Raw genomic sequence first — 15,334 nt, 5'->3', positions numbered from 1 at the left:
GAGTGATGGGTAGAGGGGAACAATGACTTCTTTTTTTTCCTGGATGAGAAACCTTTTGTGATGAGGTGTGCCACATAGAAGGATTTCCTGACTACTGTGGCGATGTGATTATCAAAAGAGAGACTACTGTCCACCTGTGTCCCAAGGTCTCTTATCACACTTTCAGTGTTAAGTAGACTACCGCCTATGTGGTAGTTCATGGGTACAGAGTTTTTACCAAAAGGGATAACAATGCACTTTTTGGCATTGAGCTTGAGGCCATGGCTTTGACACCATTCATCTGTCTCAGTGAGGCCCTTTTGTAGGATGTCTACATCGTTAGGAGTTTTGATTATGGCTCCTAGTTTGCAGTCATCTGCTAACTTTGTTAGCCAAAGACCTTCTGTGTTAGCCTGTACTTCAGAGAAGTAGATACCAAACAGGAGAGGACCCAGGACTGAACCCTGTGGTACTCCAATTGTCACTGGTCTGAGGTTGGATTTAGAGTCTGCTACTTTCAAATTGTGGGTTCTGTCAGTGAGCCAGTTGGCAACCCATCTTGTGACATAAGGATTTATACCTAGTTTAGTGAGTTTATCTATAATTCCAGAGTGGGGGATGGTGTTGAAAGCAATGGCAAGATCTAGATAGGCTGTGTGAACCGCCTTACCTTCATTTATGGCTTTAGTGACTGCTTCAAAGAAGTCTATCAGGTTTAGGACACATGATCTGCCTTTTACAAACCCGAACTGGATAGGGTCCAGAGTTTGGAGAGGGAGGTCAATAGGTCTAGATCCTCCATACCCATATGCAGGGTGATTTGCCTCTTGCACCCTCTACTTAATATAACCATTTTCACTGTTGATGAATTTTAGGGAAGAAGACCTTCCCAAATCTGCAGTGCTGTAACAGGTTTTGAACAAATGTTCCACACTGTTGCATCCAAACACAGGTACCAGCTACAGCTAAAACTCAAGATCTTGCCTGACAACTAGTATCCTGTGAGGCAGAGTTGGTTATTTATTTTATTTTATAACTGAGTAGGCATACTTATGCCAGTGGACTTTTTCACCCATAACCTGGGCCAGAAGTGTAAAGTACAATGCAAATATATCACAACTGATCTGACTTTGTAGAAGGTCACTACAGCAGTAAAGCATTTGCACTCTGTATGAGCTGCATTGGTCTGGTCATTTTTCCTGTACCTGTTCTCTTCCTTGAGAAACCTGACAGTGGTCTCATACGAGAAAATATCTAACACAGGTGGCACAAGGGTCCCATAACTATAACATTGTCATGAACTCTCTTCACTTCTTCAGGCAACTGAGAAACCATTAGATGATAAACAGTGTTTCCAGACAATTTCTGCATAATCAGTCAAGTGCATACCTTTATTTACCTATTTCTGACAAAAATCTGAAAAAAGAATCATCAGTCTTACCATTTTCTGTTGTAAGGGTAGGATCTGATTTTGCCTTTTTCACCCATTCCTCAACCGATGGGTCTAGGAAACAACCTTGAATCTGACTTCAGCTACTTCTAAAGACTTAGTCCCATAGCTTGAGCTTCTCCACTTACCCATAATCCTCCTGTTTATTTTGAATTGCCTCAAATCTCATTTCCCACTTAAGCAAATGGATGTGGTCTACCATAGCTCAGGTGTTAGTTGATAGGATAAGTGTTTTGTGAGATATTTTAATAGCTTTCAAAGCTATTCTTTTTCTTCTTGTCTCCTGTTTCTTACCTTTTACTTGTTTATATATATATATATATATATATATATATATATATATATATATATAAAACACACACACACACACACACACACACACACACACACACACACACACACACACACACACACACACACACACACACACACACACACACACTCACTCTTGACCTTATGCTTTATTGAGATTCCTCTATTGTACTAGTGCTACCCATTGAGGATACATCTTGTTTTCTATTGCTGCTATTTATCTATATACAATTGCTAGTATTCATATCTTCTTCTTTTTCCTCTGTATTCATTATGTCTGATGAGCCTAGTAGCTTCAAAGAATTCACCTACTGTGGGCATGAGGCTCCAAATTCTAATGGCCACTAGGAGTGCGTTTATTGTCTGGGATTGACCAGTCTAGATGTTGAATGTGATATTTGTGCAGTGTATAACCATCAGGCTGTGGTTGAGCCCCATAACAATCTAGTTCTTAAAAGTTTATTAGCTTCTACATCTTCTTCTGGAGCTCCCCCTCCTTCCATAAAGCCTTCTGATAAGACTAAGGGAGATTCATCAGCAAAAGGAAAGAGACTAGGAAATGATCCCTTGATTTTTCTCCTTCATCCAGTTTGGGTTTGGCTCCACATGAAAAGGTCTTCAAATCCTCAGATCTATCTGGTTCCTCGGATCCAATAAGGTCAAAATCAAAATCACTAGTCCATCACTCCTCCACTTTAACTCCAGAACTGATACTCTGAAGGCTCCATTATCTTTCTTGCAAGAGAACCCCTCGAAGGACTTCCAGGCCGCCCTCTACCTCCTCATCTCTCAGGATGTCTAGGAGCCTAACAGAAGCAGATGTGGTCAGGATGATGAGGAAGTTTCTCTGGGTCCAAATTCAGTTGGGAGTTTTACTGGCTCTGGCTCCCACAGGACTCGTGAGTCTGCCAGCAGCCCAAACCCAACTGTTGATTCCTACTCCGATCCGACCTTCAGTCTTGGAGCTATTGGAACTGAGAGTTTCAAGTTTGTCTGCATCACATCCGAAGGCCTGGCCTTCCTTGACTCCAGTGACATCTGTGATCCAGTTGTTGTCAACTCTGTCAGAGCCAGAGGGATCTTGGAATCATACTTTCAAAGCCAGATCAGTGTAGGTGGGAGGGGTTGGGTTCAACTCTGATGCTCTCGGAGCCATACCTTCCTCTCATGCCTTGATCCTGGACAGCTCAGCCCCAAATGCTGCTTCAAGGCAGGATCATGGTGATGCCCTAAGGCATCCTGGGCAGTTGTCCTTGGCTCCTACCAGGGTGTCCCTTGCTTTTCCCATGTTTTCTGCCTTCGAGGCGATGGGCAGAGCGTTTTCCACCATCATAAACAAGACATATTTGCCTACCTTGGGTTCACCCTCTCCACAACTGTCTGTCTTGGTCCCTCAGTCCCTAAATCCAGTTCCATTTAGGCAGCTTGCCCATTGAAGCCTGAAGACAGTCCATATACAGTACTCTGCTCACAAATCTAAGTCTTCTCCAGAGCATTCCACTGGAGAACCCCCTTGGAAGCATATGTGTAAGAGGAGGTTCTTAGATTCCCCACAAGAATCCTTAATAGAAAACACAGACTTGATGAAGGGGAAGGGTCCCCTCAGATTATCCTTTGAGGATGTCTGCGTTGGTGAAATAGTCAAACCTTTGAGACAGAAAGGTGGTTGGTCTTCTAACCCCTCCCCTTCCCAGGAGGAGTCTGTGTTTCTTGAGGCTTCTCAGTCGCCAAAACTACATCCTGGGTAGTCCCCCTGGTGGACAAGACAGTGGACCTCATCTCCTGCTGGGCTAGGAAGGCTTCAGATATCATGGAGCCAATCCCCAAAAAGCCTAACAAGTGCCTGGTTGCACCAAAGGATTGGGCCCATTGGAGCAAGAGTTCCCAGTAAATGCTGTGGTGGTAGTAGCAGCCACCAAGAAAAAATTTGCTGCTCTACTGTCCATCTCACAAATGGAGAGTCCAGGCCATTGGACAAGTTTGGGTAGTGTGTTTATGCATCAGCGAACTTCACTGTCAGGTCACTAAACTATTTGGCACACATCAAAAATTTTCAGAGGGACTTGATTAAGGAGTTTTCCAATGCCTTCTCAAGGTCCATGTTTGCGGTGGACAGGAGGACTGTTTCTTCACAACTTGCCACCCTACAGTCCCTATCGTACACCTCTATGAGGCTGATTTTCCACAACTCAGAAGGTGCTTCAGGAGACGTGGGTTCAGGAATTGCCATGAGATGACACTTTTGGACGCACTTCTTTGATTTTGCAGAGCCTTTCAGGTCATCATTCATCAATACTTCTTGTGATGGATCTACTTTATTTGGCCCAAGGTTAAAGAAACCCTATCTAGGAATGAACAAGATGAAGCACATTATCAGCTGTAGGGATAAGCTTTTCTATCCTTCAAAGGACCTTTTTCTAAAACCAGAGAGGTGATAGGAAGATGTGGTTCCATAAGTCACAAGGCTGTTCCCAGGACTCCTATGGGGGCAGATCCCACTGCAACAGGGGGTAGATGACACCTCTGTGGCAGAGGAGGCCTACAAAACCAGGACTTCAGAGGTCCTTTCTCTAAGAAGCCCTACCAGCACTCCTGAAAGGTTGCCCAACTGCTGCACCTCCCACCATCCAGCCTCCTTCTTATTTGGAAATTTTTATTCCCTGGTCTCCTAGTTCGACCTGAGTTGTGTCATATTGCCTGCCTGTTGATGAGCTCAGTCCTTTATTTGTCCTTTTCCTTCTTTCCTTGCAGTCTGACTGGGATTTTATTAGTAATTATATTACTCACTATTGTGTTATGGACAGTGACATAGGCTAAATGGAGGGCAAACGCGATCTGAGGTAATTCAAGTTAAACAGGAGAATTATGGGTAAGGACAGGAGCTCGATCAATGGACCCAAGTCTTTAGAAGAGGTCTAAGTCATATCGGAGGTCGGATCTGAGACCCATCAGTTGAGGAAGGACAAAAGCAGACAACACAGATGCATCGTTATGGTGAGTACATGACGTTTGTTTTCCTGTTCCTCTTCAAAATGACTTAATAGGTGTACTTCTGGAAGACAGATAACTGCTAAGGATTTTCATACACAGTACCTATTCTACTTAGGGCTTGACTGTGATATTCAACAAACAAAAATGACATCTCCAACAACATGAACACTAGAACAACACGACACTGCAGCTCCAGTCGGATATGCAATCTTCCATGTTTTTAATGTAACCAAAGAAACTACACTCTTCCGTAAAACACAGTAAAGTAAAAAACACATTGCCATTACAGCTGCATATACCAAGACACACCTCTAGTAAAATCACATGATTACGTCAACAAAAAATACCACATCCTAAATCTCATATTTTCTATGCTACATCAGTGTCTTCATATTACACTAACTATATAAATTAATAACGTGTGTGAAGTACCTAATAAATTTCTCTATTAATTTTTTTTTTCATTAAATGCATTTCATGCACAAGTCTAAACATTCATAATACACTATCAGTGTTTATATTAAATAATAGTATTGTACCCCATGTAAGGCACCTGCCAATTATAAAAAAGCATATTAAATTTATATAGTTGGTGTAATAAGAAGGCACTGATGTAGCATAGAAAATATGAGCTTCAGCATGTGGTTGCTTTAAAGGTTTTTTGTTGAAGTAATCATGTGATTTTATTAGAGGTGTGTGTTGGTATTTGTAGCCATAGTGGAACTGTCTTTTTTACTTAATTTTAACTGTGAGGAAGTCCCTGGAAATTTATATAGGATCAAAAGCACTTAGTTTGTTTGTTTACAATAAAAACATGGAAGATCGCACATCTGACTGGACCTGTGGTGTCATGTAGTTCTAGCTGACTGTGATATTGATACTAGAGAGCCATGTAAGAATTTTAGTAAAGCTAATGAATTTATTGGACTGGAGGCTTTATCTTTAAATTTCACTAAAATGTTTACAGACTTAAAATCAATGCCGTAGAAAGAATCTTATAATGAAAAATAATTATCACAATCAGCACTGGAGGAAAATGGGGTGGAAAAGCATGAAAAGCCAGACTATAAAAACACATTATTTAAGAAGATACTTCTGATAAGAGTAAAAAAAGTAAGTCCTCCTCAAGCTTTCTGGAAAATTTCCTTTTCAAATAACTCCCTGCAAATACGTCTGTATTCTCCAAACTTGTCTGTACATCATCTTTCCCTCACCTCTCTTTTTTTAGTAACATTTTTGTTAATGTTGTATAGAGAGCAATGTGTAGATACTGTACTATCAAAATGAGAAAAAGAGACTTTGACAAACTCTCTATACTCTATTCTGGATCACTTACTGTACTTACATATTTGCAGCATTTGCTTATATTAATGTTTCTGTTCTTACAATTTACATATGTGTAAAAGCTGCCATTAACAAGCAAATAAATAAACAAACAAACACGCAAAGTAAATAAATAAGAGGGCCTTCCACTTCAGTGTCTCTCACTACTGGGTCATCCAAGTTGGGCACAAAACCTTCCAGATACCCTTCACGAATGCTTGATCATACACCATAGAAAATAAAGGTACCACCAGTGTTGGCCCCTGCCATTAATTATTATTATTATTATTTATTGATAATGTTGCAAATAGCTTTCCAACCAGTGTTCCCAATATAAAATAACTCAAATATACTTCACACCTTCAATTATCTTCTCTTGCCTTTTTAACAACAACCTTTCCTTTCTCCCAAAATGTCAATTAAACAGACGAAATACATTCTTCTTCTGAATCTTTATAACTCAGGTGTTAAATACAGTAAATTGCATCCTGTTTTTTTAAGACTGGTTCCTAACAAAATAGCTAAATATCTTACCTACAGTTTCAACTTCTCACTGATAATCAGACATTATACACTCGGCTTTCAATCACTCTACAATAATCCCTCTTCCCCAAGTTACAAAATCCAATGGACTAAAATAAAACTGCAGACCCATTTCCATTCTCTGTACTATCACAAAAATATTTGAAACAAAACACTTCTCAATGAAGAGCTACTAAATCACATTAATAGTTATGGTCTGCTCTGTGATGCAAACCATGCCTGTCATAATGGCTTAAGCAAATTTACAGCCCTTATAATGGCAACAGATAACATTTACCAGAACTTGAATGGAAACCTAATTAAAACTAACCTCTCTGTCGACATGACAAGGGCCTTTGAAACAGTTAACTATGATTTGCTTCCCAACAAACCTAAAAGGCTTAGCTTTGGTGAAAACAGAGTTCAATGGTTTCAAAGCTATTTCAGGGTATGAATCTTCAAGATATGCAACAAATCCAACCATTGTATTGGCAGTCTTAACAGAGGTGTACCACAAGGATCTGTATTAGGCCCACTTCTGTTCTTCCTCTTTGTAAATGATCTCCCTCTTGAACTCCCAAATTTTAACATGGTGATGTTTGCAGATAGTATTCGGCTACTACAGTTCAGTAAAAACCATACTGACCTACAAAACAAATTGCAAGACAACTTCAACCAGCTCATAGCTCGTCCTCTTCCAAAAACTACTAAGCCTTAAGAAAACCAATGTAATGATCTTCTCTACAGCAAAGAAGGTTCTGACATTTATTCCATTATACATATTAGATCAGAAAGGGAGCATCATTCCAAATGTCACTGAACAGAATTATGTTGGTCTTACACTAGACACATGTCTGATCTTTGCAGCACATACAGACATATCATTAATAAAGTTGGAACACTGCTAAAGCTTTGCTAAATATCAGACTTCTGCCACCCAGAGGCCAATTAGCTATAACTAAAAATATTCTACTGCCAAAACTTGAATATGGCCTTCTTTTCTTCGTGCTGTGTTCAGCTCATAGCACCAACAGAATTCAGATAGCAGAGGATAGCAGCTGTAGATTCATCCTTTTAGCTGACCCACTTACACAGCACTGCAGACTACTCAAAAGCACTAATTTTTGACCAACAGGGCAACCCTTCTTCTAAGTACCATTATCTGCAAAATACTAAATCAAGGTTACTGCCCATCTCTTAAATGAAAACTTAGTATCCATGAAAACAGCTGCGATCTCAGAAGCACAGGGCAGCAGTCTTAGCCTAATCCAACCTCCATTTAAAACCACTGTTGGAGAAAAAAATCTTTCTTTAGACTGGGATCCTCCACCTGGGACCACTTGTCTACTGAGGTTAAAACTCAACAGACATTAATATATTCATGTGTATGTATGTATATATATATATATATATATATATATATATATATATATATATATATATATATATCTGTATTAAAAATTAAAATGCTATGATTTATAAAAAATAATGTTGTGTTTTTGATCAGTTAGCATTTATAATTCCAATTTTGTGAATGAGTACCAAATGCATACATCCACCCATGCATTTACATCCGTTTCCTCCATTAGTACAACATCTTCCACTCCCCCTTGCACTTCATTCCCTAACACATATTCTCCATCTTCTCCTATGATGCCTCTCACTTCCTGGAACTAAGTTTTCAGCACACACAACTACACTATTCCCTTCCCCCCCACATACCATCCCTAGTATGCATTACACTTCATAAATTACCTACCTGATCTCAGCAGAGCATCTAGCACTCTGCTGAATTGCCTGCTTCCTCAAAGTGTATACCTGTGCCAATGAGCGATTTGTGAAATCAGCACAAGTATCATCCCATTTTACTGTCACTGGGACAATGTAAAGGTGCCTATTGCTACCACAGCAGTAGACCTTTGTATGTCAGACATGACAAGAGTGGATGAAACCTGTTATACTTCGGTATCATTGACTTGATACTGTTTACCATCATTCCTCCTTGCCCTGTCCTGCCCACCCAGATCCAGAGACAAACAAAAGTTGCCTTACGCCCTTTACAAGAATCCAGTGAATGCCAGGAAAAAAACTGTGGCATGCAGTGCAGTGCAGTCAAACTGCAAGCCAGAAATTTTTTGTGTGCAGTTGGCTCTTGAGTTAAACTCTGCCACCATTTTTATAATTGTTGTGCCTAAATGTCCACTAATAAGATCTGTATAGTAGTGGATAATAGTTAGAGGTTGCTTAGCTCTATGTTCTACAAAGACACTTGCCACTGGCTTCATAAAGAGCTCCACCATGGTAACAGCTGCAACTAAAAAGGGATGTTTCTACAATCACAGAAATTGTGATTCAAAGTCATGTTATTTTCAGTGAGGAAAGACCATGTTGCTGGCTAACTTGCATGCCTCTGAATTCCCAGTAATTACTGTTAGTGCTAATCAGCACCTCCATAAGGTGAGTGCCTTTGCCAACCCATGCATTACAGAGGCACAGGCAACCCCCATTCACTACCCCCCACACGCACCCTGACATACATCTTACTTGTCCCTAAGTTGACAGAACATCCCTGATATATCCTCTTAATTATTTCTCTTGCCCCTCATAAATCACAGATGATTACAATTAGTGAATAATACCAGACATTGCAGTTTCATTCTTAGTATTGTTCACAAACAACACCATTACGTTTACTTTATTGACTTTTTAAGTTACTTGGTGTGATATTTAAAAATAATTTCTCTGGTGTCATCTAATGTTCCTCCCAGCTTTGTCCAAAAGTCTCGAGCAAGGCATTTGAGAGGTATGGCAGCCCTCCCACATGGACATACCCCCATTCCTCTCAACTGTCTCTAAGTTTAGATAATTTCTGTGACTTTGCTTTATACCTGCCCTACCCCTTGTAACAAACATACCACTACATTCAGTCACTCACGCCAGACATTCCATTTTCCTCATTATTATTATTATTATTATTATTATTATTTAGAAAATACTTATAAAGTAATGTTGTCTCTATAGTGAAGATGGCTAAAGTGCTATTAGTAAGATGCTTCATGTGGCAAGAGTGCAGGGATCAAAGCTTTTTTCCATTGTTGTTCTTTTAACTTTTTTTAATAATGTATGGTCATATGTAAGTTGTTCCTGGTGTATAGTGTTATTGCAAAGGACTAATGCTGTGAAAAGGTACTTGTTTTTTAAAGAGTACAGGGTTTGAAACTATTTCTCCTTTTTAAAAATATTGAGGTAATTTACTGTGTCTGTGGAGTCTAGTATCCCCCCTGTAGTGTTCCTCTTGCCCCATATGTCTTTCACTCTGCAGAACTGTTAATGTTTATCATTCTTACAGATGCAGTAGCCTAAGGGTTGTATCCTGCCAAGGATACAGCAACAGGCCAGCTTCCAACCCCCCCCCCCCCGCACTGTCAGTGTGGCTGGATCCATGGTCATTGGCTAGGCAACAACTAGAAAAATCTCTTCCACTTGCAAACATATGATTTTTATTGGCAGGCTTTCTTGCCTCTTTTAGTACCTGCTGCACATCCTCATGAAAGAGGTACCTAAAAGGTATCAAAATTGAATAATCTAGGCAGTCAGCGTAAGTTGTTTAATGTCAGGACATACACACTCTCCCTTTCCTGTGTGACTAGATCCAGTCTGTGAGGAAGTTTGTGGTAATTGCCCCTGGTCAATTCTACAAGAAGGGAAAACCAATTTTGCCAGGACCAAGAAGGAGTCACCACAATGATTTTGTGAGAGTCTTTCTGAATCTTCAGTATTATCCTGGGAATCATTGAAGAGGGTAGAAATGCAGAGAGGAACATCCCCAACCAGGGGAATGACAGAGAGTCAGTTTTCCATGCCTGATTTTATGAAATCCTAGTACAGGAGTGAAGAATTTGAACATCTACTCTTATAGGTAAGTACAACTTATACAACTGTACCAGCAATATTAATAGAAAGTACAGTTGTGCAACTTTCACAACTGCACTTTCTATTAATATTCCTGGCATCTAGTGGCCTCCAATATTGCAGGATTTGCTTATTAATCTTGAGGAGTTTGCATGCATGCACATACATGCACACACAGCCCCCCCCCATCATCCAATTGCACTCACGGACACACTCACCCATTCACCCATACACATATTATCTACCCACATCCTTACCCTACCTATCCCTAACTAAGACCCAGGGAGGCACACACACACACACACACACACACACACACACACACACACACACACACACATACACACACACACACACACATACACACACATACACACTTACCTGAGACCAGTCATCTCTCCGCATACACTCACACATGGAGCCAGACAGTTACACACACGAACGCACGCACACACACACACATATACATACACACACACACACACACACACACACACACACTCACACACACACACACACACACACACACACACACACACACACACACACACACACACACACAGTCACCTGAGACCAGTCATCTCTCCGCATACATTCACACATGGAGCCAGACAGTTACACACACGAATGCACGCACACACGTATATATACACACACACACACACACACACACACACACACACACACACACACACACACACACACACACACACCATCACTACTTCTCTGCTAAACTCCCTAGCACTTACCTCTAACATGATCTGGCCTACTGAAAGTAATGGGTGAAAATGAATCTTTGGCTGTATAGATTTATATGTCTGGCCGAGCCAACTAATTCTCTGACTGAATGATTTTCCAAATTGCCCGGCTGTATAAATGCCTTAATGCAGGCAATTCAAGGAAAGAGCACATGGCTAATACATTACTAATTAGAATAGGCCTGTCTCCTGGAATGCCTCATTGGCATTTGCAGTAGGCCACAGAGACAGCCCACTGTGGTAGTACACCTCTTCATGTTACAGCACTATAGAAAAGTAGTCCCTGAATCGAAAGTGGTTACAGCCAGCAGTAAACAGGGATTGCCACTGGCAGTAACCTTTCTGAATTCCAGTCTGTGTCTCCGGATTACAGGTAGCTACATGTTTAATTATGCATACTGTGGGGTATATTGTGCTTTTCCATACCTCATTTATGACCCTGCACCAAAGTCCATTACTTTCTTTTCAAGCAGGTTGTGAATTTTATTAAAAACTGTCCTTTACTATACATCTGGCATAAGCTACTTCACAGCTGAAGGTCTTTCTCTTGTTTTCAAGCTTACATACAGCAGACCTGTGCTCATCAGTAATATTACCATTTTCTGCTCTATAGGAAAAATGACAGAAGAGAAGGTGAACTTTTATCATTACACAACCTGCAAAATGATGGACTGCATTTCTACAAATTTATGGTAATGGAAGAATCAAACTTTGGGTTCAAAAATGAGTACCTTGCAAAAATACTGAATAATGGTTAAGATCTTCACCTTATAAACCCAAAGTACAAGGTTTGACCCTGATCTAGGGTCAATGACTAAGCTTAAAATAGCCCTTCATGGCAGTTAGCCTAGTATGAACCTCTAACTGGCTTGGCAGTTTTTACTTCACATTTTTGTCAAAATCTGAGAAGCATTTTCTTAATGCAGGCTATAATCATTTTATTAAAATAGTTGTCTTGTTTTTCAGGAATGATTAACCTATGAAGAAGATGGAGTTCATGAGTGATTACCAGTGATGCTATGACCAGCCTTTCTAGTGAAACAACATGGTTTTCAAAATGTAATAAAGAAATTACAGTCAATTAGTTAAGCATTATCTTTGTTACTAGGTATACTTTAATAGTTTTCAAATTCATATATAGTGAGATTTATTTTAAGAATATTAATGGTGTTAGGTATAACCCCATCGCTGAATACTCTTGTAGTACAGAGGGTATAATTTATGTGTTAAAGTATCCCTGTAATCTTCTTTATATTGGTGAAAGTAAAATAATTTTCAGAGTAAGATTGTAGGAGCACTTGAGGGATATTAGAAATAATAAATGTGAAAGTCCTTTAGCAGTCCATTTTAATTCAGTTCATGGAGGGGTAGTTAATAATTTAAAAGGCTGTATTTTAAACCAGGTTACAGTGTACAATAGTTTTCTTTTAAAAAATAAATTGTTATTTAAGGAAACCGTGTTTATTTTTAAATATAGTACACCTGCTGGACTGAATATGGAATGCAGTTGGAAGTCTGTTGTGATATTTTTAGTGACTGAATGATTTTTTTTTTTTTCAAAAATTTCTTTATTGCAGTTTTTTAGGTTACAACATATAAGACATTATACAATAAGATATACACACAACATACAACAAAATATAACATTCTATATACAATATATACAAAGAAGTCACTTCAAAAATCCACATATTCTGCAGTGATAAGAAGAATACAACAGTACCATTAGTTGTTTATTACATATACTAAGGAAAGTCAAACTAAAACCTCTTTATATAGGGTATGTGGTTTTTTAATCAACTTATCTATGCAAATATTTATAAAATGACAATGTTAAAAAGGTTCTAAGTATATCCTTATTGATTGTCTTACATATATTGCATATTTCACTTTTAGATTTAATATTTTTACCTCTTGAGAATGAAATCTAGTAAGTATTCCTAATACTCCTGGTAATATTTACATTTCTTAGTAACATATAAGTAGCTTGTGGGAGGCAATGTATTTGATTGCTACATTTCTAAAACCTCCCCATGTGAGTAGGGTTGCAATAGTCCAATTCTTTGTAATATAGAATTTGACTAGAGAACATATGGTGGTGCAGACATGCTGTAAGACTCTGGGAAGATTATTGATATTTATGTGCAGTATAACTGTTTCCCAGGATAAAGTACTTTTTTGGTAGCCCATTTTCTCTAGTCTTGCTCTTAGTGAACACCCTAAGTTATGAACTTTATTACATCCCCACATAACATGTAGAATGTTTGCTGGTTGTTTCTTGTGGTGAAGATATTCAGGTAAGTATTTGTTATTAAATCTACTAATTTTTTTGAGGGGTAAAGTATGCATTATTGTTAATAACTTTTTGAACAAGCTGAATTTGAGCGTGTTTTCGATGACATCTTTTTTATTTTGTTCAGTAGTTTGTGGGTTTTTCTTCTGCCAGTATGAGGAGAATAAAGTATAATTCTGATGTTTTATATCATTTATAAGTTTATAGACTCTAGAGATTGTTTTCCCCTTGGTAGTTAGATTTTTTAGAATTAACTGGGACAAACTAGTATCTTGTTTATCAAAATTTTCAGTATGAAATTTAGTGTTTACAAGGTATTTGAGTGAGTTCATAATAATTACGTATTTCTTTGGGAGATTTAATTGCTCTCGTAATTGTGTAATATCACATTCCTTCCATTTATAAATTTCCCATACTGTAATATCTCTTATTAAGGGACACTCTTGCAAGTTTATCAATTTATTATTTAGTAGCAAATTAGGATTAAGGTGTATAGGTTGCAGTAGAAGGAGGCCATTTGTTTAATAAGTGGATGTAAATTCTTAACATAAACAGAGTTTTGGTTTAAGTTTAAGAATAGGAGAGCCCTAGAATTGCACCCAAGTGTCTTAATTTGTTCATATCAAATTCTAGACCATAAGGGGACTATATGTTTGTGTTTGATTCATAATTTAAGATTTTACATAGTCTATATGCCTGGATAATACTGTAGTATAATTTAAAATCAGGTAACCCTAACCCACCTTTAGATTTAGGAAGTATAAGCTATTCATATTTGATTCTAATAGATTTAGGATACCAAATAAATCTGGATATACTTCTTTCCATGTCTATAAAAAAAATGTTGAGGTATAATTGTGAAGGTAGCATTCATTTGGAAAAGAATTCTTGGTAACATGTTCATCTTAATGATACTGCTTTTTGATAACAAAGACATAATGATATTTTTCCATCTGTTCATATCATTTTCAATAGTATTGAAGGTATGGGTTAAGTTATTTTTAATAATTTCACTAAAATTGGGAGTATATATTACCCCCAAGTATTTTAGTTGATAAGTTATCTTTATTTTTCTCTCCGGGAAGTAAAAGTGCATATGTCCTATGGGATTTAGTGGGAAAAGTTAGGATTTGTTTGGATTTAGTTTGTAATTTGAAATCTCTGAGAATTTTTCAATAGCTGTCAGTATTTTAGGAAGATCTGTTGTGGGGAGTTATAAGTATATATTTAAGTCGTCAGCAAATGCCGAATATATAATGTTAGTATTTAATACTTTTGGAATGTGTAGAAAATATTTCTGTGATATATAAAGAAGTTGGAGATCTAGGTATAAATTAAAGAGGTAAGGAGAAAGTGGACACCTTTGTCTCGTGCCATTTAAAATAGGGATAGGTTTTGTTTTATTATTGTTAATCTGAATGGAAGTTGAGGCCATCTGATATAAAACCTTAACTTTATTAATAAATTCTTTAGAAAAACCAAATAAAGGCATAACATTAAATAAAAAGTTTAAATTTACTCTGTCGAAAGCTTTACTAGCATCTGCGGCAATAACGTATTGGGATGTTTATCTGTTTTTAGTAATCTGATAGCTGTGTCTAGTAACAGAGTCTTATCACTTGTTTGCCTGTGTACCATAAAACCTAACTGATTATGCAATATAATAGAGGGAAGTATATTCTTCAACCTGTTGGCTAAAATTTGAGCAAAGATTTTAAAGTCAGTATTTATGAGGGCTATTGGTCTATAATTAGTGGTATCCGTCAGGGCAGAATTTGGTTTAAGTAGAAGGAT

At 38.1% G+C, this 15,334-nt stretch overlaps 1 protein-coding gene across 1 annotated transcript in view; it reads left to right on the top strand.

The window, feature by feature from the left end:
* Positions 1-12,702, top strand: part of TTC23L (tetratricopeptide repeat domain 23 like) — an 893,819-nt gene extending 881,117 nt beyond the window's left edge. The window contains exon 12 of the mRNA XM_044070199.1: positions 12,214-12,702. Coding sequence (XP_043926134.1) covers positions 12,214-12,223 — 10 coding nt within the window. The 3' untranslated portion in view covers positions 12,224-12,702. The remainder of the gene's footprint in view (positions 1-12,213) is intronic.
* Positions 12,703-15,334: the final 2,632 nt, after the last annotated feature.

Source organism: Protopterus annectens, chromosome 1.part0, assembly GCF_019279795.1.
Source record: "Protopterus annectens isolate FY-2018-M chromosome 1.part0, PAN1.0, whole genome shotgun sequence".
In the NCBI taxonomy this organism is placed as follows: Eukaryota; Metazoa; Chordata; order Ceratodontiformes; family Protopteridae; genus Protopterus; species Protopterus annectens.
This window is presented reverse-complemented; position numbering and strand designations above follow the sequence as displayed.